At 34.3% G+C, this 23,159-nt stretch overlaps 2 protein-coding genes across 2 annotated transcripts; both read right to left on the bottom strand.

The window, feature by feature from the left end:
• Positions 1 to 4,156: 4,156 nt before the first annotated feature.
• Positions 4,157 to 9,953, bottom strand: LOC115971467 (tRNA (guanine-N(7)-)-methyltransferase non-catalytic subunit wdr4). The gene is made up of 10 exons (XM_031091402.1): positions 9,733 to 9,953; positions 9,007 to 9,171; positions 7,190 to 7,370; positions 6,947 to 7,003; positions 6,783 to 6,853; positions 6,388 to 6,466; positions 6,242 to 6,301; positions 5,385 to 5,488; positions 5,229 to 5,289; positions 4,157 to 4,865 (listed from the first exon to the last, which is right to left on the bottom strand). Exons 1-10 carry the CDS (start codon positions 9,864 to 9,866, stop codon positions 4,488 to 4,490), a joined length of 1,290 nt encoding a protein of 429 aa, XP_030947262.1. The 5' UTR covers positions 9,867 to 9,953; the 3' UTR covers positions 4,157 to 4,487.
• Positions 9,954 to 11,670: 1,717 nt separating this feature from the next.
• LOC115972408 (F-box/kelch-repeat protein SKIP30) lies at positions 11,671 to 16,463 on the bottom strand. The gene is made up of 2 exons (XM_031092690.1): positions 16,255 to 16,463; positions 11,671 to 13,004 (listed from the first exon to the last, which is right to left on the bottom strand). The coding sequence occupies exon 2, from the start codon at positions 12,924 to 12,926 to the stop codon at positions 11,895 to 11,897; it is 1,032 nt and encodes a 343-aa protein (XP_030948550.1). The 5' UTR covers positions 12,927 to 13,004; positions 16,255 to 16,463; the 3' UTR covers positions 11,671 to 11,894.
• Positions 16,464 to 23,159: the final 6,696 nt, after the last annotated feature.

The raw sequence follows: 23,159 nt of genomic DNA, 5'->3' as shown, positions 1-23,159 counted from the left end.
CAAGACATCATCTGCATCATAAGCTCCATCTTTGAGCTTTCTCAGCCAATTCCTGACAGCCTCACTGTTCCACTGCTTCTCCTCTGCATCTTGGAGAACAGCTTGGATGGTAAACAGCGTGCTTCCAAGATTTTCAAGCTCAGTTCTTAGGCACCAAGCAACTCCGAATTCTTGAAGTGCTGAAGTATTCAGGTTTCCCACCATAGAGCTCACCAGGGCAGAAAGAAGTATGTCAGCCATATCCTCTCTCTCTCTCTCTCACTTTCGCAACAAATTGAGATCGTAATACAGGATAGCTCAAGAGAAGTGAATTGCCAAAACAGAAATGCTTAATCAACTATTGTGCTTCATGGCCTAATGGGTTTTTTTTCCATACTGTAGTTTACGCGTAAGTTTCTACCTTTGGCTCCACACTGCGTGGACAGTGGACTTGATTCGGCAGATTCCACTTAATTTTCACCTTTCTTTCTTAGCCTATATGCAAGCTTTGATTAGTGATTCCACATCGGGCTCCAAACGGAATTGACTTGACTACCTTAGTGATGGCCCACGGGGTTTCATTCTTCCTGTGCTGACACTTTGGTAATGCCTAGGTTGTTATCGACATGAATATTAACGAATAGTACTAGGCATGATCAATCACTATTTGTTCTTACATTCTTGTAATTTAATTATTGTATGGCCCACGGGGTTTCATTCTTCCTGTGCTGACACTTTGGTAATGTCTAGGTTGTTAACGACATGAATATTAACGAATAGTACTAGGCATGATCAATCACTATTTGTTCTTACATTCTTGTAATTTAATTATTGTATTTTTAAGCCATTTTAATTTGTATCCTATTTTCTAATATTTGTCGCACGCAGAGACAGCAACCGAGTCCTCACCAATTACTGGCTTCTTTGTTATTGCTGTATCTTCCCAGGTTTGAAATGCATATAGTTTGTTTCCTCCTTTTCTACACTAGTTTACACTTTACAGTACATTCCTTCCCTTGGCTTTTTATTTTGTTAGATCTTATTAGTTTGTTATTTAGATACAATTTATCACAGCAATCTTTCATTGCTTTCTGAATGTACTTGCTTGTGTCTGATTTGAGAAACAGAAACTTGATTCATCTTGCCGCAGAACTGCACTCCAGGCCTTGTCTTTAATTTTTTTTAGTAATGCTATATACAAAAACTATTTTACAACATTTTTATAATATATTGACGTTAAAAATCCTTACTAGTTCTCAATTGAACCCACTACTAATATCACATTTTTAATTACCAATAACCATCACCACATTTGCTGTTTGTAAAAACAATTTGTGCCTGTAGTATTACTTTTAACTAGTCGCATACCCGCGCGTTGCGCGTAATAATTTTTTTAGGATGGTCTCATCAAATATTTTATTAATACTATAATTTTAGTTATTAACCATTGGTTTTTCATTAGTTTTTAAGTTAATAAAAACCTTAAATATACCTTTTTTTACCTTCATACACACACACACACACACACACACACATATATATATATAGTGAATCTTTACACATACCTTTAAGAAAACTTTATATATTCCACTTTTTTGGATGCGTAAAATTATAAACCACTACTCCATAATGATAGTGACTAATTAATTTTATATATTTTTTTTAGTGATCTCATTTGTAGCGCTTCTTACTATTATCATATATTTACTAACTGATGATTTGCATAACAAAGACGATAAATGAGAGGTAGTATTGTTCATTAGATTTTCAAAAGTAATAGTGTATGATAATTATAAATATATATATATATATATATATATATATAATAAATAAGGTTAAATGAAATGTCAAAAAATGGATTTTTAAATTTTCTAGCTTTATTTCTTATGTAATTTCTACTACTATCAGAGAACATCTCTTTTTTAGTTATGATTAATATGGTTTCCATAGTTAGAGTTTGATTAGTTTTAAATTTAAATTTAGTACTATGATTGTATTTAATTGTTGATTGTTGATTTAATTTTTTAAGTGAATTTAACAGTTTATGTTACTACACTGTAAAGTTTTTAATGTTCTCCACATGGTAATTTTTATTTTATTTTTTACTTCTCCTTACAACCTCTTTGTTTTCCAATCAACGATTACTAATTGACGTTTGGTTTTTTTTTCTTTATCTACTCTTTATTACTTTGTATTGGTTTTTTTCTATACCATCTCTCTCTCTCTCTCTCTCTCTCTCTCTCTCTCTCTCTCTCTCATTGGCAACCTATCATTTTCCAAAATTTGATGATGATTCTATAACATTAAATATGCATTATTAGTTTTTTTTGTTTTTTTTTTAATTTAGTGTTTCTAACTTTTTTTTTTTTTTTTTTTTTTTTTTGGTATTTCATTCTTCCTTTGATGCATTGGGTGTGAGAATGAGTGTTTCCCTAGCATTACTCCACTTAATATGGACAATTTTATTTATTTAATTTAGGCAAAATATTATATTTTAAATTTTTTAAAATAAAAAAAGGAGTGGAAATATAAATAATTTAATGATATATATGGGGGATGTGGCTGAATTTAAATGTTAAATAAAATGATATGAGAAAAAAAAAATACATAACAATAAACACTAACTTATCCAAATAATTCTATGTAATACAATAATAGTACATTCTTATATACTATTTTTAATTATTTACAATGCAATATGATAATATTTAACAATCAGTCATAAAAAAAATAAAAATAAAAAACTTAAAACACAAAACTAAATCCCATCAACCAAAATAGAGTTCTAAAAAATACAAAACTTTATCAATCTAAAATAGAGATGCAAGAAAAATAAAAATAAAAATCCACCAAAAAATTGAGGGAGAAAGAGTGGGAAATAACCACGTTTTTGTGAGAGAAAATTATGTAAAAAATGGAAGAGTGAATGAAAAATTTATATTAAGAGGATGATAATAAAAAAAAATAATAAAGGAAGATAAAAGGAAAGAGGAAGAGTGATATCAAGGTAGAATGTTTGGAGAGATGAAAAGGTAAAGAGAAGGAGAAAGGTTGGAGAAAGTGTAACTGTTAAAAAAAATTAGTACAATTTGATGAGTACAATTTTCTTTTATTTGAATTTAAGTAAAATATTATAGTTTTTATTTTTTTAAACAAAAAGAGAGAGAAAATACAAATAATTTAATGATAAGGAGGATGTGGTTGAATTTCAATATTGAGTAAAATAGAAGAGAAGAAAAAAATAAGAAAAATTAAAAGATATAACAATAAACACTAAATTATCCAAATTATGCTATGTAATACTATTTTATTTTTATCTACTATCTTTAATTTTTTATAATGTAATCAGATAAAATTTAACAATCAAAGAGCAAAATAATAATAATAATAACTTAAAACACAAAACTAAATCGTATCAACCTAAATTAGAATTCTTAAAAACACAAAAATTTATCAAACTAAAGCAAAGATGCAATAAAAAATAAAAATCCACCAAAACATTGAGAGAGAGAGAGAGAGAACCTTTTTGTGCGAAAAAACTATGCAAAAAATGGAAAAGAGTAACAAATTTATAGTAAGAGGGAAGGGATATGAAGAGACAAATAAAGGAAGATGAAGGGAAAGATGAATAGCAATATTAAAGTAGAGGGTAGTGGAGAGATGAAATGGTGAGAGAAGAAGAAAGGTTCAAGAAAGTGTAAATATTTAAAAAAATAAATGGATGTAAAAAAAATTATGGGAAAATTAGAAATAAAAAAGAAATATATATAGATCTTAAAACCGACAAAGATGAATATGTAAAGTCAATAATCTATATATATATATATATATATATATTTGTTAAAAAAATAGAAATAAATAATAATTATGTGACAAATGACATGGCGATGAGATGGCGCAACAAGAACTCAGCAGCAATAAATGCCACGCTTCAGCTTTTAGTAATATATAGATTTTTTATTTATTGAAGAGGTAAACACGTACTACCAAAGACAAGAAAACATATCTAAAACTAATATACACAAACCAATAGATAGAATCTACAGCTTACAAAGCAACTAGAGTATTGGTACACCAGTAAATTTATAGGCACCTAATTGTACACTGAAATTTTCATTTTTATATAAGTATAGATTATTATGCTTTGTTTTTGGTTCCTAAAGAGAATGCAGGATCATCACCAAAGAAAACAAAATTTACATTTAGAAATATTGTTTGGGAGCAACCAAAAAAATTGAAGGCCTAAATTTTCTTGGTAGAGTTGAGTACGGCTTTTGCTAGTAAGAGTCTTTCGGCTTAGAGGCACTTTCGGCCCTCTCTATATAAGTGCTCAGCTTTTAAGCCCTAAAGAAATATCACACCTACACCCTGCCATAGTTGCTCTTAAATTGTAAATAGTAATATAAATAACTAGGACTACAAGAACCTGAGAACTACAAATTATAGATCAAACTCAGTTGCTCCAAAAAATCAGATATAAATGGGCTGTTGACATTGCAAGCAGCTCATCACTGTTTAATTTTTCTATCATTTCTTGCCCTCTTTCTAAATTCTCGTTTCTCTGTAGAGTACTGCTTTTTAACTAACAAATTGCTCATTGCTGTTTTCACAGCCTCAGCAGCTGCCAGGAAAACTTTTCCCTCCACTGACACACTTCCTTGCAACTTCTCAAGCAGTCTATCTCCGCCAAGAATCTCATTATCTTCCAAGATGGTTGGATCACCAGGACTACTTTTCTCAAAACCTGAGATGATCCTCACACGGGCCAAAGGAGGGTTATCGAAACCATGCAAGTTAGAGACACCTGTCACCATCCACAATAATCCGGCAGAAGAGCTCATCCCTAGGCTTGTTGGAATGAAGGCCTCACCCATTATTGAAACTAACTGGAAGAATTGAACCAGATAAAAATATAAAAATCATAAATTTTAGTATGCTTCGTGATATATGAGTCTGCATTTAGAAATTCAGTGAAGATGTTGGAATTCACACAATTATTAACACAAGACAAGAAGTATGCCTATTTCATGCTAACATGACAGATGAAATCTAATTCTAAAAGGCTGAACATGATAGAGCAATTATAAATATCTATGGTAACGTCAATCAACATCAAGAAGCAGATCCACTAGACACAATGAATCTATTAAATCAATGCATCAAAAAGTGCCTGATCAAAAGGCAGTCTGTTCTTGTGGGGAGTTGCACTGTAATACTCTTATTATGGCTCAAGTGGTTGATGTCCTTACCCTTGTTATTGAAAGAGTTCGAGTGGAGAGGTCACAGCTCAACAATACTATTCCTTGCAAGCTGCAATCCAAAATGTTAGTAAGAACTCAGACCACAAACCAAAAAAAGAATCCACCATGAGGACAAGATTCTATAAGAAAGGCTTAGTGACTTGCCTTTGAGTGGCCACTGCAATCAGTGTACCATCTCGGAAGGTGCATAGATCGGTAACAGCCAGATTGCACTCCTCTTCTTTTCCATTAGACTCTAAAAGCTCTGCCTTCAGGAAGTATGTGAAAATGAAACAAAGTAAACAACCAGTTTGGTAGAGGAGTTTGAGCAATGTTGTTTGTAGTTTTTTGAAATACGTGTGAGAAAAAAAGTGTGTGGAAATGTGTGTCAAGTTGTTTAAAAACTGAAAATGTGAGTTTGAGCTTGCTTACCAAACAGGCCCTAAGAAAATTGCACCTCCTAGTTTTAAAAATCCCGACCTATTAGGTGAAGGTAAATGACCTTGAATTTTTGGTAGTATAAACATCATTAATGCAGCCTGGGGTGTAATTCAAAGACCACTTATGTTTCTTACAGCTAAAAAACTGTCCATTCCATACAAAACCAAAAAACCATTCTACCCCTAGTTCAAAAACTGAACAAATAAGGATCAGGTAATTATTTAAAGACAAATGTTTTAATTGGTAATTACTTTTTTTTTAATTATTTAATTTATGCATGCACCTGGTAAATTTTGAACCCATGGCCTTACCCTACACCCTTCTCATGGAGTAGGAGGTGTTGCTTGAGCTAGAGCTCACTGAAATGCAATTACACACCTAGTGGGTCTTGAAAGCATGACCTCACCCTCTGATCCACCTTGTTTTTTAAGGAGAGAAGATGCCCTTTGAGCTAGAGCTCATTGGCATTGGAGACAAATTTCATGACTTACTACACCAACCCAGGTGAGGACAATGAGTGATATTTCAGAAGAACAACAGGTCAGCTGGAACCTCAGAAAAACTTAGAACAAGTGCAATACCTTTGCTCCAACTTCACAGGTATCAAGGAGAGATCCAGAGGATATATCCCACAAGCGAACCTGCAAGAGAGGCATGGATCTACTTTTAGTCCAAAACAGTACCTTAAAACAAATGATTTAATATTGCAAAGTTGTTATGATCTTACTGTTGAATCACCACTTCCAGAGACAAGAAAACCCTGGGGGTAATCTGAAGTGAAAACAAAATCAAGGCAGGATACAAATCTGGCAATAGATACATGAAAGTGGCAGAAATTACTCTCTAGCAGCTACAACAATAGTCAAACATGAAGATAAAAGATAACTTATGCAATAAAGATTTAACAGGGAATATTACTACCCTGCAATTGGCACAAAAATTTCAATCACCAACCACGTAAATGCTTACAAAAAGAAAAATGCCAAGTCAAATAAAGTAAGCTTATTGAGATATTGTTCCAAATTCACATTTTGGGATATCGATAATTTGAATAAGATCAAACCCAATGATGAATTTTGAAGAAGGAAATAGAACAATTATTTTGAAGATGAATCCACTCACTCAGTATGACCAAGGCAAAAACTTTGTATCTCATGAGCTCCATCTAAAGGTTTCTTTGGAAACACAGTAACCTGACATAAGAAAAAGACTTTGTCAAGAGATGGCCAAATGGGAAACAAAAGTAGCTAGAGCACTTATGCAGTAGGTAGGAAAAGTTGGATTACACGAATTTTGAAATCCCGATCAGCACTAATAACAAACCTCCCATCTGGTGAAAATTCCTGCAAAGAGTATGCATAGCCAGCTCATATGTCAAAATCATGTAAGAGGGAAATTAATCCATGCAAATAAATGAAAAAATAAAAATTAACATCATAACAAGTTTCTTTTCTTTTTTTCTTGAGGAGTCATTGAAAAAAATTTGAAAATTACATACCGAGAAGCTCTGCTGTTATATCAATACTCACCAGGCTAGTGATAATGCTACAGTAGTGAGCAAGCAATGGTGCTGCCTTCTTATTGACTAACATTTGATTGCCATCAAAGCCATCTAGGTCCACAACCCAAACAACGCCAAATTTGTCAGCAAAGCATACATACAAACTGTCATTGCTCAGGGCAACTGCACTCACTCTTTTCTCAGAGGGCCTATTCAGAAAGTTGGGAAACTTAATATGAGACAACAAAGAGAAACACTGGCAGATTGAATGCAATAGATAGGGGTGGCAATTTTTATCCATATCCATGAACCCGTCCATGACCCACCTTATTTGGATAAGTCTTAACCCAACCCATTTAAATATTTGGGTTAAATGGATACAAACTCATTTGGTTATTTAATTAGATGGGTCTAAATGGATAAATCCACTAATACCCACTAACCCCATCTAAAATTTAAATTTAAATAAACCCAAATACGAGAATCTGAATTTCTCTTTCTCACGCTCACGCTTTGCCAATTTCTCCAACCGTGCCAGCTCGCGAGACTTAGCATCCTCGTCGCACTCACGGTCTCTATCGCGTCGATCTCGATCTCGTTCCCGGTCTCTGTCACAGTCCCCGTCACAGTCACGGTCACGGTCATGGTCATGGTCACGGTTGCGCCTGTCACGGTCACGATCACGATCACAATCACAATCACAGTCGCGGTCTCGGTCGCAATCGCTGTGGCAATCGGAATCGGAGGGTTTGCTAAGATTGTTTCTGTTGTGGTGGTTGTGGTTGTGGTTGTGGTTGTGGCTGTGGCTGTGGTTGTTGGAAGCGGAGGAGAGGAGGCTTTGACGGCTTTTGTTGATTTATCGGCTTCTTTTTTATGGCGTTTTAGGGCTAAGGCTGCTTCTTGCTGAGATCGTTGCTGTTGTGCTGAGATCATTCCACTCTGGTTAGGAAAACGGGTTTCACGGTGGAGCTTGTGACGTTGACAGCGGAAACATCTTCAGTTAAACTACGTTTCATGGGCTGAGTTCTAGCTCTAAATGGACTATTAGGCTTTTTGAAAGTTTTGGGGATCATGTTCTTTTAATTTTATGAAGAAAAAGAAAAGATTATATTATATTTTGGATAAATTTTTATTTAAGTGTGCCTTTGGAAGAAGTTGATTTTGCCTTTTGCTTTCTTTTTTTCTTTTTTCTTTTTTCAGTTTATTTATTTATTTATTTTTCAAATAATATAAATCTTAACTTATTAAAAAATGAGTTAGTTTTTAACTGCTCGTTACACATTTAACATAAAATTTATCAAAAATTATATATATTTTCTATAAATATTATATAAAGAAGTTACCAGAAATCGCATAATCCAAAGGCACTCTTATAATTTTGATCTGGGTGGTTGGCACTGTTTGTTTCAGAGAGAGAGAGAGAGAGAGAGAGTTCGCTTGGTTAAGTGCAACTAGTTTTAGAGGGGTCATATTGAGTTAAATGGGTTAAATGGGTGGGTTACTAATTAAATGGGTTGGACGGATAATGGATAATTAATTTATATATAAACGGATCATAAATGGATAATTACATACCCAACCCATTTATGACCCAAGCTGCCCATTTGCCACCCCTAGCCATAGATGAAGCCATGGTTATAAGACACATACGGCATAGATGAGACAAGCAGAACAAATCCTCAATGTCAAAGTTATACCAATCAGATACCATCCAACATTTTGCCTAACCTTAACCAGCCATGTACAAAATCTTAAACATGAAAATTTCACAATCTCCTCTATTAAGAACTCTTAAGCCTTAAAAGTTTCACAATAGATAAGCCAATTGGGGCTTCAAGAACTTACACAGTACAAATGCAGCACCAAGACTCCGTGGACCATATCTTCACAACTTTATCATCCCCTGCAGATACAAAGAGATAACCATCGGCACTATAACGAATAGCTCTTATGGAATCCTTATGAAAGGGCCCGCTGGTATCATCCACCAAAGAAACTGCACTAACCCCTCTGTAAAGGAAGGAAAAAAAGAGAGAAAAAAATTGTTGCTCAATTACATTCTACACTTTCATCGAACGTCAATGCTAGTTCAGAGAGTCAAACACTCATCAAATTTACACTTTTTTTCCCCATAAATTCTGATAAATTGGGAACTTTATTTCAATTTACAAAAGCCAAAAGGTAAGAACTTTCATCAAAATCAACCTTTAAATGCTCACTTAGTAGCCGAGAAAACGTAAAAAACTGAATTTTAATAAAATTACCAAACTATGCTGATGCAAGTATTGAACTAAATAAAACCTTATAACCAAAAAATGGGTTTTTATTAACTTTCTCTCACATTTCTCAGCAACCAAATAAGGCATAAACTTCATGCTTGAGCAAACACCAACACATTATCAACCTCCAATCCGAAATTAAACAAAAAAACACAAACAGAGAGACTAATTATATTAAAAAGCTTATCTTTTTTCAATAAATGAGCTAAAACCGGGTTGACCCATGTAACAGATCCGAATAAATATTGGATAAACCAAATTCAAAAGTTGGGAGAACATGTTTTTAACTTACTGGAAATCGAAGACGCGAAGGTCCGACCCGACAGCGACGGCAACGGATTTCTGGGTCGGGTGAACCGCTAAAAGAGCCGGAGCGACCTCTATATCTTTGTTGGTCTCTCCCTCTTCGATCAGAGTTTCTTCCATTTTTCTTCTTCTTCTTCGCGAAGAGAGACAACTAGGGTTTTTCTTTTTGAGTTTCAGTTTCAGGGTTTCGGACCCAACAAAAAGTGTTCTGATGGGTTTAGCCCATCTGGGATTTATTTATGAAGCCCAATGAGCCTATGATAAGTGAAGAAACAATACAAGACTACAAGCCCATTTTTTGTGAAGCCCAACTAGAAAATGACAAGAAAATAAACTACACATAACAAGTATAAGACATGTGAGTATTGTTAAAATAGGGTAAAGGATTCGAGTTACGGAATTAGCAGTATATTGTAATTATTTCAAAAAAATATATATATGACCAAATAGGCAAAAGAGCCTTGTAACTATACTCCTTCCCCCAATTATCAAATTATCCACACACCCAAAAAAAATATATATATTTAGACCAAATAATAATTATATGAATTTATGTTGAATTCTTTCATACTTAATTTATAGAGTAAACTGCAAGAAAGTGGTGGAAAAAGTGTGGTCATTCATTCAAGAAGAACGAGATTGTGTAAAACATTGTGGGTGCAGATTACGTCCAGTGCCTCCAGTCGTAGTTGTCAATATCGTACGATACGCGATACATATCGTATTGTCTACAAAAAGTTTCATATTGTAAGGGCATATCGTAAATGATCATGAATCGTCCAATACATAGGTGCATATTATATGAATTGTATCGTATCGGTGAATCGTACGTATCGTACGATACATAGACATGTGAGTTTAAAATGAGTTTTTTTGTTAAAATTTGTGACTTTATTTGATTTAAACAAGTTGTTAGACTTTTGCTCTATAGTGACTTGTTGCTCGGGGGTTCAATCCCCCGCACTTACCTAGCAAAAAAAAAAATATATATTGGGAAACTCAATTGAGTCTAATGAAATAGCAAATCCATGAGTTTTTTTTCCTCCATTCTCTTTCACCTACAAAATTTAGACTATACTCATAACACACACTTTCATATGTGCAAAATTATTTTCTATGCTATTAATAATGTATTAAATGAAAATATAATTTTTTTTTTATTTTGTTATTATTATTTTGAGTCTAAAAGGCTAGAATGCCAAGAAAACATATAAAGAAAAAATTATTAGAATAAAAAAAACCAAAAAGAAAAAGAAGTAAATGTTGATAATAATAAAGAAAATGTCTATCAAAAAATAATTTTACAAGATGCTGAACATGATGATAACATTGACTTAGATGGAGTTCATTAGTCAAGATGACGAAAATATATTATTATTTTGGTTTATATATCATGTATTACTTCTGAGTTTAATCAAATTTGAATGTACATGTTATAAACATAAGTTGATTTGATTTATTTAGTTAGTTTTGTTAAATTTTATTACATAAGTAATGATTAAATTGGTCGTTAGTTAAATATATTTTGAATTTATAATGAATAAATAACTTTTATATATGTACATCAATAATTATTTTATAATTTTATTAGGTATTTGTGTATTTTATGATATACAATTCGATATAATATACAATAAAAAAAATCAAAAATCAACTCGCGATACGATTTACGATTTGACAACTATGTACTATCATGACATGTGTTGTTAAAAAAGAACACATGTCATAATCACAATGGTCCAATGTCACAGCACACTCTGGACCTAAGCTGCATCCAAACGTTGTAATTTGTGTATGAATAATTGTGTTGGTTCGGTGCTGAATTTGACATGACCCATGACATATGGGGTGTGGAAATGTCTTCTGCAATTATTTATAGTAATAGATATATTGATTGATTGATTGATTACTATTTTACTGGTGCTAGACTTTGAATGCTGCCTCTATAAATAGGACTTCCTGTCAGAACTACAAAGAAGCAATAGAAGAGAAAATAAGGCCAAGGATTATGGCTTTAAAAGATACAAACAAAACAAGGTAGCTTAGAAAATAGCTCATTTCCTTGTGTTTTAAAAAGGAGGGATCTGTGTTCTCTCAACAAGAGAACAATTTCACAAGAAGGAACAACAAGAACAAATAATAAGAGACCTAAATTACCAGCTGTGTACACCCAAAAATAGTTCCACGGCACCTTGTCATCGGAGCTGCCTGGCGCCAAGTTGGTCTCTCACTCCCTACCATCAGTACATCAACATCAGACATTGGCTCAATGTCCCAGTTCCACCGGTCAGGGCCAAGAACTCCTCCAATAAAATAAATCTCATCTCCCAGCCCAATCATTGCAAACCCAATTCTCCGACGAAACTCAGATGCTGATACAACCACCTTTTTCCCATCCTGCTTGAAGATTACTCCATGACTCATTAAATAGAACGCACCCTTAACAACTGCCATTGGGCCTTGGAGACCACCAGAATCCTCAACCGTCCATCCAAGCCTTGCATCATCCAAGACTTGGACTGTTGATAACCCCTTGTGTAAGACATGAACTTTGCCTCCAATCACCACCCCTGAACAAGCTGAATTGTGGGTGCGGTGGAGATCAGGTATTGGAATCCATATATCCTTCTCTGGATCATATATTTCTGCTTGAGAAACTGATTTTCTGCAGCTGGTGAAACCACCAGCAACAACAATTTTTCCATCCAAAACACAGCATGCAAACATAGAACGAGGTAAAAGCATAGATGCGCGAGGGGACCATTGTCGAGTCACAGGGTCATATGACCATACCTCATTGGTAGCAAAGCTCCCATCTTGGTCACCAGTCAAGGGGTCAACAGCATCACTGCCACCACCAAGCACAAACAACTTTCCAGCAGTGGAAACAGCACCGAAGTGGGCAAGGTGCCTAATTTTGGAGGGGAGAACAGGGAGCGTAATCCAAAGGTCATGGAGAGGGTCATAAAGCTGCCATAAATTTTCAGGCTCAAAAGCACACACGCACAATAGATCCTCTGTTGCTCCAACCTCCTGTCTAGCTTTAAATAGTTCGGAGCTACGGATAGCAGCTCTCCACGAATGAGAAACAAGCTCCAACCTAGGATGGAGGTAGAAGGGAACCCGTGCAAGGCACCTCAGGGCAACAGCGTCAGGAAGTCCTTCAATCAGCTCAGACATAATAATCACTGTTTCATCCTTTTCATATGATTCTTCACTGGTTATTTCTTGATGCACAGGAGCATTGACACATGCAATCTGAAAGATCAAAATATAGAGGGATATGGATATATGAGAACAAAGTCACCACTATTGAATCTCAACATAAATTACAAATCAAGATGCAATTGAAGGTTTAAATGATAATGGAATCACTATGTTTCTCTTTTGAAGCATCTAATTGAAGCCTGCAAGCATCACCACCAACAGTGGTAACATATATTTGTGACTGTACTATCTCAATAGAACCATAAAAGCAACAGTGACAAGGAAGTGGGCTCTTTATAACTCCTTGCAAACAAAAATACAGAATTGTATGATGTATATCCAATTATCCATGAGTAATCCAAAGTGACCTGAACAAATTATCTAAAAGAAGGGGAATTGGTAGGGAAGAGGTCATGCAGCAACGGAAAAGGGAATAGCTGGTAATTTCTGTGTGATTTCTAATTTAGGCATTTATGAGGATTTATCTATGCGGCTGATGTGTGACATCCAATAAAGTGGAGGCTTGTGAGGGTAATTAACCATAGATGGTAATGGCCTCAACGGTTTATCAAGAATTTGTGATCAATTTAAAAAACTGATCAATTCCATGTGATCTAAGTTAAATAAAAGGGTAACAAACAAGCATGTAGGTAGGGTGATTTGATTTCAACAAAGACAAGAAAAAGAGGGTAGACAATTATTCTGATATAACAGCCATTAGAACCAGTATACAAAGTACTGTAATGGATCATAAAATCTCCAGCAATAAGTATTTTAAGGTACCATGAAAATATTTTAGAATGGCAATAAGTTACATCAAATGTCAAATGTCAAATGTCCATAAAAAAAACTGCAGGTCCTACTGTATATTTTCTAAAAGATAAAAACATTCAGAAGGAAAAGAAGGCTTGACCCTATGAACACCCTATATAATGATCATAGGGCTGAAAGCCTCACACCCCACTATATATATATATATATATATATTCATTTCAAATATTATAACCCCATGAGTGTTCTGACTTCACATTCATCATTAACCTATTAAACTACAAATACAGTATCACTCTTCAACAATCTTGTGGTCCCCTATGAAACCAAACAAAAGAGATCTGATCTCACCAATTTTTGGTTCATATCTTTAATCCATTGGGTAATGTTTTGACACATAACTTTCAATTTGAGATCTCAATTTTCCAACAGCCTATGATATATGGATTTTTGAAAAACAGAACTCAGCTGTCAGTTTCAAATCTAAAGTTTTGAGTCACAAAATGCTTTCAAATATGAATTGTTACAAAGCCTTTAGAAACAAGGAATTAAGACATAGGAACTCATAACTGCCCCTTCTAAATCATTGACAATAAATGCTACCACTAAATCTCGCAAAGGATGAGGAATGGAAAGCAAACTTAAAAACTGCTTTAAATAAGAACTTGACTTCTCAATCAATTTGATAGTTTTCCTCAATTTTCCCATATCCAAACAGAGTTTAGACACTTTCCATGTCCCAATTGGCCTTAATTATAGATTAAGCAATGACCAAAGTTGAGCTAGGAAATGAGGATTTGGTTAGAAGAAAATTTAGCCAGCTCACTTAAAAATTTTCAATGCTTATTAGATAGAAAGGAAGAGTGAATTTACTATAAAACATTCATAAGAACTCTCCTTTCCCACGATATGGACATATTCATGTCACAGCTACATGCATACATACATTTAATGAAACAACACTTGTACATATGCATATTTGATGGTTATAACAATGGGGGTGGGGGATTTTGAACCTTGAATGTCTCTATTGGAAAAACTAGGAAGTGCTAGTTGAACTACAAGGCTCTTGGGACCATATGTACATATGCATAAGCATGCATGCGTACATACATACAATGAAACAACAAACAAGGCTCTTGCGACCAAATGAGCAACAGAAAAAATGTTGATGTCACAATGATTTCTAAGTCATAGTAATTTGTTAATTTGTAAAAGTAAAATATAGTTAAACAAGAAGGTGACTGGATATCTTTTCTTGTAATTTTCTAAAGAATGCAAAACCAAATCCTTTTGTAGTAAGCCAATGGCATAACAATATGAGTATCCATACATAAATAGCCTATCTATGATTTTTGAATGAGTAATACCCTTTATTTTTGAACCCACAACCTCACTTTTCACTTATTTTTATGGGAGAAGGAAGTGTCATTTGAGCTATAACTCATTGCCAAACTTTGTTGGTTGATCTCTCAAACTAAAACTTTTATGTTGGTTGTCCAGCTGATGTCAATAAATACATTCAAGTATATCCAGATATAAGAAAATTTGGAGTAGCAGATTATGGTATGAACTTATGTGGTATACGTAATGTCAACAAAGAGCATTAGTACCAAATTCTGAAGTAATATAAACAACAGCGTTAGTCCCAAATTTTGAACAAAAAGCAAACTGATTGCAGAAATTCCACATGGTACTTTTTTCAAATGATTTAGATTTGAACCTAAAACTAACACCAGGCCAACACTCAAATTTCCAAAAATAGGAATTCAAAATACGACACATAAATTTGGCTTGAGGGGAACCCAACCATATGACACAACAAAAAAGGCATTGTTTAACATAGATTTAAGAGTATAACTCGCTGAAAACACAAAGGTAAATAGTATGGGATCTATAATAGAGCTTCTCCATCCTTCAGAAACTAAAAGAAACCTCACGAACTAAGAAGATGAACACAAGAATTTGATCAAAGAACACCAACCGTCCCCATTGACACATGATCCATCCATGTCTAAAACACTAACATTATCAACAGAACTCTCAACTCTCAAGTAAAACCCACATGCATTTGTACTTATATTAACACAGAATCAAGGAAACTCACAGGTAATACAACAACCAAAATTCATTTAACTGCACAGAGTTAATCAAATTCCACAATCACAACCAAGCACCCTTATGCTTAATTCATTGACCAATTCATGTACAAACACAAGAAAATCAAAACCTCAAAGCAACAGAAATAAAAATCAAAATCAAAACCCCCACTTTCAACCCCACCAACAAAACACAAAAAAGAAACATTTTTTAACCAAAAAAACAAATACAAGCACAATCCTTCGGCTTTAAGATAAAACCCATATGGAATTCAACCTCAGAAATAATGGGTATTCAACAGAATTCAAAAATAAACCAAAATTTAAACCGATTTCCCACAAATTATTCTCAAATGAAGAACTAAAAAAAGACTCTGATTTTATCAAATTTGGCTTGCAAAAGAGAGACAGAAAGCCAAGCAGTTATTTACCTCAAAGCCAGAGACCCCTTGAAGAACCAAAGATTGGCACTTTGCTGCTTAGATATTCTACAGAGAGAAAGAGGGTAGCGTAGGATTTAGAAGGCTTTGCCTAAGAGGATGGACTTTCACAGCTTTACAAATAAAAATAAAAATAAAAACGCAGAGTTTCAAGAGCAAAGGTTTTTATGACAACTTGTGTCCAAGGAAATGTGTACTTTCTTTTCTATGAGAGCGTTATAACTTATAAGAATATGGTTATTATTAGACCCTTTTATTTATTTATTTTTTTTGAGAAAGATTAGCCCCTTTTATTTTACATATATGAATTCTATTTTCTCATAATTATTATTATTATTATTATTAAGTTTCAAATATAAAAACCTTTAAAAAAAACAATATTTTTCACAATTTTTACATTTTTTTTTTAATTTTTGGATAGACTTGAACAAAAATAGTGTTCTTCTACAAAATACAATCAATGGGTCAGAGTGAAAAAAATGTGTATTCCTAACATTTCAATTCGTATACGGCATATAGCTATAGGGGCATAGATTTGGCGTACTCTACTGAACATAGAATAGGCACTTGGGATATTCTTTTAATTCCTTTGGGTTTTTGTTTGTTTTCCCTCTTGTAACTGCAGAAAATGGCACTTTTGTTATTTTTCCTTCATGAACCATGCTAGGTTTGACACATCTATGGCACGTGGTTGATATGATCAAAATAAAAATAGAAGTAAATTCTGCCGGCTTTTTCATGCTTAGCTTAGCTGGCGTGCGATTGTTGACGTTTCATCACTTAGGTTTTTTTTTTTTTTTTTTTTTTTTTTTTTTTTTTTGGGGGGGTTTGAAATTGAATTGATTTTTTCACCAACAAGGGTTGTTAGCTCACAATCTCACATTAATGATATATAAAGTGACTTTTGGCTTTTCCCTAGAGAATACCATTAAATTAGAGCATCCACAGCAGTGGAGCTAAATTTTTAGCAATTTAGCTCCACCAAAAGTTACTTTATCTATTTTACCTACACACATACTACAGCAGTGGATCTATTTTAGCTTTCAGCATAATAAAATAATATAAATATCACAATAAAATATTATAACTACTACAATAAAATAATATATTCTACTACCAAAAAAATATTACACCACCAACCTCAACCACCTCTACCATCAACCACAGACAACCACCACCACCACCACCACCACCACCACCACTACCGGCAGTCCACAGTATTAAAAAAAAAAAAAAAAAAAAAAAAAAAAAAAAACCTTAACGAGCACAAGCCCACTGCCACAAACACAAACACACCCACAACAGATCAGAAAACATAAACACAAACCCACATCGGCGCTGGGCCTTGCAAAGAGAGGGTGGAGCTCGGTCGGCGCTGGGCAGTGAGGAGTGGTCGGCGCTGGGCAGTGAGGAGTGGTCGGCGCTGGGTTGGGCTTTGATCAGCGATCGGCGTTGGGCAGCGAGGAGTGGTCAGCGCTGGGCTGGGCTTCGATCAGCGATCGATGTTGAGGAGTGGTCGACGTTGGGCTGGGCTTCGATCGGCGATCGGCGCTGGGCAGCGAGGAGTGGTCGGCGCTGGGATGAACTTCGATCGGCGATCGGCGCTGGGCAGTGAGGAGTGGTCGGCGTTGGGCTTTGGAGCAACGGACTGAGGTCGGTTTGATTAAAATGGAGGACTGGAAGAGGAAGAAAGAGGAAGAAAGAAGAGACACCGGAGAGAGAGAAAGAAAAAGAAAAAGGAAAAAATAATTTTTTAATAAAAGAGGAGAGAGAAATTTAATAAAATAATATTTTTTCTTTTAGATGTTATGAACAGTGCACATCTATTTATAGATGTGCACTGTAGCAATGGAGCTAAATTTTTTAGATTTAGCTCCACTGCTGCAGCAAGGTTTTTGGGTTTGAGGAGCTAAATTTTAGCATTATAGCATTATAGCTCCACTGCTGCAAATGCTCTTAGAAGGTTTAATTGTGATTTAGATCTATATATTCAAGAAATATAGAACGTTTTAAAAAAATTAAGAAAAAGAAGTATATTATGAACACCAAGGACCCTTTCTTGATTAGGGTGATTTCTAATTAGACTATTACATTCTTTTTGTTTCATTTACCACGTCAAAAGCTTTAAAGGATCTATTTTTAGTATTAGTGGATTTGTTCTCAAGTTTTTTATTGGGTGACAAAACATTTTACTAGTCAAATTAACTGAAATTTACACACTTTTAACTTACATTGTGGATTAGTTCTAGGCAACATATTTATTATGCATCAATCACAACATATTACATCAATAATTGAAAAAAAAAATTGTGATGTTTCTAAACTTATCAATTTTGAAAATAATATTAATGTCATTCCATTTGACACTAAAATGTTCATCTTTTATTTTAAAATTTTCTGGCCATCTAGTACAGATTTTGTCTCCTTGGAGAGTGGTGTGTAAGATATATGAAGAATTTTAATGAAAAGCCAGTGTGGAAGGCATGAAGATATGTCTAGATGGGGTGCCCAATGCACACAGAAGTCAGAAGTGCTCTCAATTTTCAGCATTTGGCACGAAAATATGGAAATTAGCCAGATTGCTTGACAAATTAGCAGAGCTAAGTGGCATTTTAGTTTACACTATTCTATATAATCTATATATATATATATATATATATTAATAGGGAAAACTGAAAGAAAATCCAGTTAGATTTTAATTAGATTTTCAATTTTGCACCACTTGTCCTACCCAAAACTTAAAAAAAAAAAAAAAAAAAAAAAAAAAATCTAATTAGATTATAAATTGGAATCCAATTTATGCCACATGTCTTATCTAAATTTTATAATTTTTGTGCCAAAATAAATGATGCATTAACATTTAACACGGAAGCCATGAAAATCACAATAATAATGCTCATTGGCCTAAGCAAGAACATTCCACCTGCACACTTTTATTGGTGAACTCAGTAGACTCTGGAGCTCTTCTAATACCACTACCAGAACTGAGGAGTCCAACGAGAAAGACTTTAAAAATAAAACCTCATCTCCTTCTCCTAATTCCATATCGGCATCCCATGTCTCCTCCTTCTTCTCTCTCAACCTCTACCAACTAGATCCACACACCGCCCTCTCCTCCTCCTTTTGGATTTCTAAGAGCAAGCTCGGGTTCAAACACAATGTTCAATCCCACTCTTCCTTGCTTCACATTCTCATACATTACGCTTCATTGGCGCCTCCAAGAAGATTCCAATCTCAATGATAGTTCTTGTCGTTAACCAGATGATGTTGCCTTCGTCTTGGACTTCCTGTGCTGCATGAATCGCCAAAAAAAGATAAAATTTTAGATTCAGTTCTCTTAAGAGCTATAACATGCTATGAATGAGACTTTTCAGGTTACTCTAAGCGAGCCAAAATGGTTTAAGTTATGTATCGTAGATCCCACTTCTACAAACACACATAGGCACACAAACTAGAGTCCATTAGAAGTAAGACTTTTTTATTTAAAAAAATGTACACATATCTACGTACGTAACTCTTTAGCTTTTTGGTTGGGGATCCAATATGTATTGGGTTGATGCTATGCCATATGTGTATTTTGCAAAAATATGAATTAGATATGGTAATAACATTTGGTTTGAAAATAAAGTAGAAATGTCAGAATCCATGCACAAATTGCGATTCTTTTAAAGACATTTTCTTGCGGCATTGCTGTATTTTGGTGCTTTGAGAATCATTAAAATGTGTCTTAACAAGGGCTATTTTGTATTTATCTGATGTAACCATGGTTTTTCATGTGAATATCATTTAAATAGATGAAAAGTTCAAGTGGATAAAACCCTGTGGATTTACTGTAATTTATTTCTATCATTATTATTACAGCCACATGAGGTTCATGATGGACAGAGAAAGATAGAACAATTTTTGGCTGTTTACATGAAATTTTGTTGTTAGAGATGTTTGATTCATAATGCTTTTTTCTTTTTTCTATTTGTATTTTGGATGTAAATTTTATTCTTTTTGTTAAAAAATTATTTTAAAAATTATCAACATGAAAATAATAATAATAATAATTATCAGACATGTTAAGTTCTAATTTCTGTGGAAGGCACAAATAATTATTAAACACGTTTGGTAGATTAATAAACATTGTACAGCTCCCATACAACACTATAACTTAGATTCTAATAATGAATTTGTTAAAAAATTATTGAAAAATATTTCAGTAATTAATCAAGGTATGACACCGATTTTTTTTTTTTTTTTTTTTTTTTTTTTTTTTTTTTTTTTTTTTTATAGAGTTTCAACCTATAATATCAACTTCTGATGATTGTGCTCAGTATCATCAGACCAAAACACCGATCACTTTTTTGTTTAGGTGAAGAATGAACCCTGGATCTCTTATTCAACCATCACAAATTTTATCAGTTGAGCTAACTGAAACCCACAGCACCGAAGAGTCTTAGGGTTAAAAAGAAATGACTGAATCCATTAGGCCCAGCAATACCCTAAAACAAAAGCTGATAATGCAACCTAATAAGCGGAGATCAATGGTTTTGTATAGAACTTGCTTCCTATTAAATTTTGATGGTGTGTAATAATGGAAACTATCTTTTAACTTCCAAATAGTAAAAGTTATGTAGGCAAATTAAAGGCATTAGCTTAGCAAGAGGTTGAATCATGGTATCGAAATCTTGATAGTGTCCCCTATGCCAAGTAAAAGGATGATTGAATGTGCTAGCTTGATGATAACACACACAAGTTTCATTTGAATTTGTTCTTGGCTTCACTATACATTACAGCTCCAATAACCAAGAGCCTGTAACTTGCCATCCCAATAATTGAAATTACGTTTTTAACTATCAAAATTGAAATAACCACAAAAACAATAATCTCATATTTTGATGAAGCATTTTATAAACTGTACCTTATATTAATATCTCAAAAAAAAAAAAAAAAAAAAAAAAAAAAAAAAAAAAACCCTACAAAATAAGAAATTAAAAATGAACCAAGATTTCTTTGACTTTTTTTTTTTAATAGTTTTTATTGTGTTTGGATTAATATTTTGTTAATTTGTTAAAAGTGGACAAAAATATAATCATATATATTGTATTAAGTTGAAGTACAATTTTAGAATTCAAATCGAATCAAATTAATTTTTAATTGTAGTTTAATTTTGTGTTATGTGTCCAATTTGATTTTTAAATGTTGGTGTCAAGTTACCTCCATTCATAATGCTCAATGTGGAAACCGAATCTACCAAGATGAACATCTTATCATCACAATTGTTAATGTTTCCATGCATAAGCACGGGCTACATGCTAGTTGAGAATAAAAGTTCATGACTTATGAGTAGCTATAGAAAGATTTTGAAACAAATTTGTTAGCCTTTATAATTTACTAGTGTGTAGCCTCGTATATATACATGGGTACTCTGCACACCAAAGACGGGTTTGCTGGGTCAAACCGCTACTTGGGCTCACAACTTATTTGTATGGTGGGTTTGGGTATCCTACTTTGGGTTGTTTTAGGTTTAGAGACTCAATGAGATCACTTTTCTCTCTTTCTCTACGTTTTCTTCCTCTCAGACCCTCTCTTTCTCTCTCTTTTCTCCTCCCAAAATTGCATCCCTTTTCCATTCATTCGTTTCTCCTATTTATAGCCCATTGTTAATGGGGGGGATCATCGTTATCTTTTTAACTAGTGCAAAGAGAGGTCCAATGTTGATAAATTTAAGTGGATGTTTAAGTATGAGTGGCTTTGGAAATGGTTCCCACTGCAGCAAGTGTGTTCAGCAATGGAGTTTCCTAGGGTTCTGCTGAGCACTCAAATGGTGATATGATCGAGCATATGTATATCGTCCGGGGATGATTTTCCGAGCTGTATGTGAGTGGGGCACCCGCAGTATACTTTTCAAGTATTTGGACAACACCCAACTTGGACTCGTAGTTATTGTGGGCTTGGGACGGGATCCTTAACGGTGCAGAGATTGGACCCCCGACCCATATTATTAATCTATGGCCTAAGGCCCAAATGGACTTGGATGTTAGGTGCCGTACAATAGCCCCCCCTTGATTCGTTCATGGCTCCAAGGGACGAATCAAGGAGCCAAAGAGGCAGCAGTTTCCCCGAGAAATCCAACGAGTGCGTTTTGGGCGGTTTCAGTGGTCCATTAATGCGTTTCTCAAAAGGCGCGTTGCTTATGACCTTCTGGTTCTGCCATCATTATTACCTGTCGATTCACAAACCGAGGCGCACGTGTTGGTTGCTTTGGGTATTTCTAAGGCCACTCCTTTTTACTTCATCATTACTAATTAATACCAATTATTGCTCATTAACCAAAGCTCATTTCCCTTGGTTCCTATAAATAGTTCATCATAATCCATCTTCTCACTTTTCATTCTTTGTTCCTCTGAAATTTCTCTCTGCCGAGCATTCACCTACATACTTGTCCACAAACCTAGAATCCTCCTCTCCTTTAGAACCAGAGGTAAGTCTTCTTCCCCTTTCCTTTGCTTTTATTTCCTTTGCTTTTATTTCTTTTCCCAGAGTTATTTCTAATTCTTAGGATTCAGGATAGGTTTTGCTTATCTTTTGAATGCCGGAGCGCCCTTAGCCGCTTTTAGGCAAAACTTTAGTGTCCCTGATGATGTGGAGATGGCGTATTGCCATGAAAGCGAGATCGCTCTCCACAAAGGGGAAAACACGGCCTTTTTCCCGTTGATGTCTATTCTAGAGGGTGGGATTAGGTTTCCTATAGACCCACTTTTACTTAATACCCTTAGATACTATGGATTGAGTCCCGACCAACTCCCCCCCAACTTTTACCGGGTAGTGAGTTGTGTGAGTAGGTTAAACCAAACGTTTGGTTTGCAATTAAACCATTATGACATAAACCACATGTACAGCCTACGTGG

Source organism: Quercus lobata, chromosome 12 (genome assembly GCF_001633185.2).
Source record: "Quercus lobata isolate SW786 chromosome 12, ValleyOak3.0 Primary Assembly, whole genome shotgun sequence".
Classification (NCBI taxonomy): Eukaryota; Viridiplantae; Streptophyta; class Magnoliopsida; order Fagales; family Fagaceae; genus Quercus; species Quercus lobata.
Note: the sequence above shows the minus strand (reverse complement) of the source record. Positions and strands in the feature narration are given on the sequence as shown.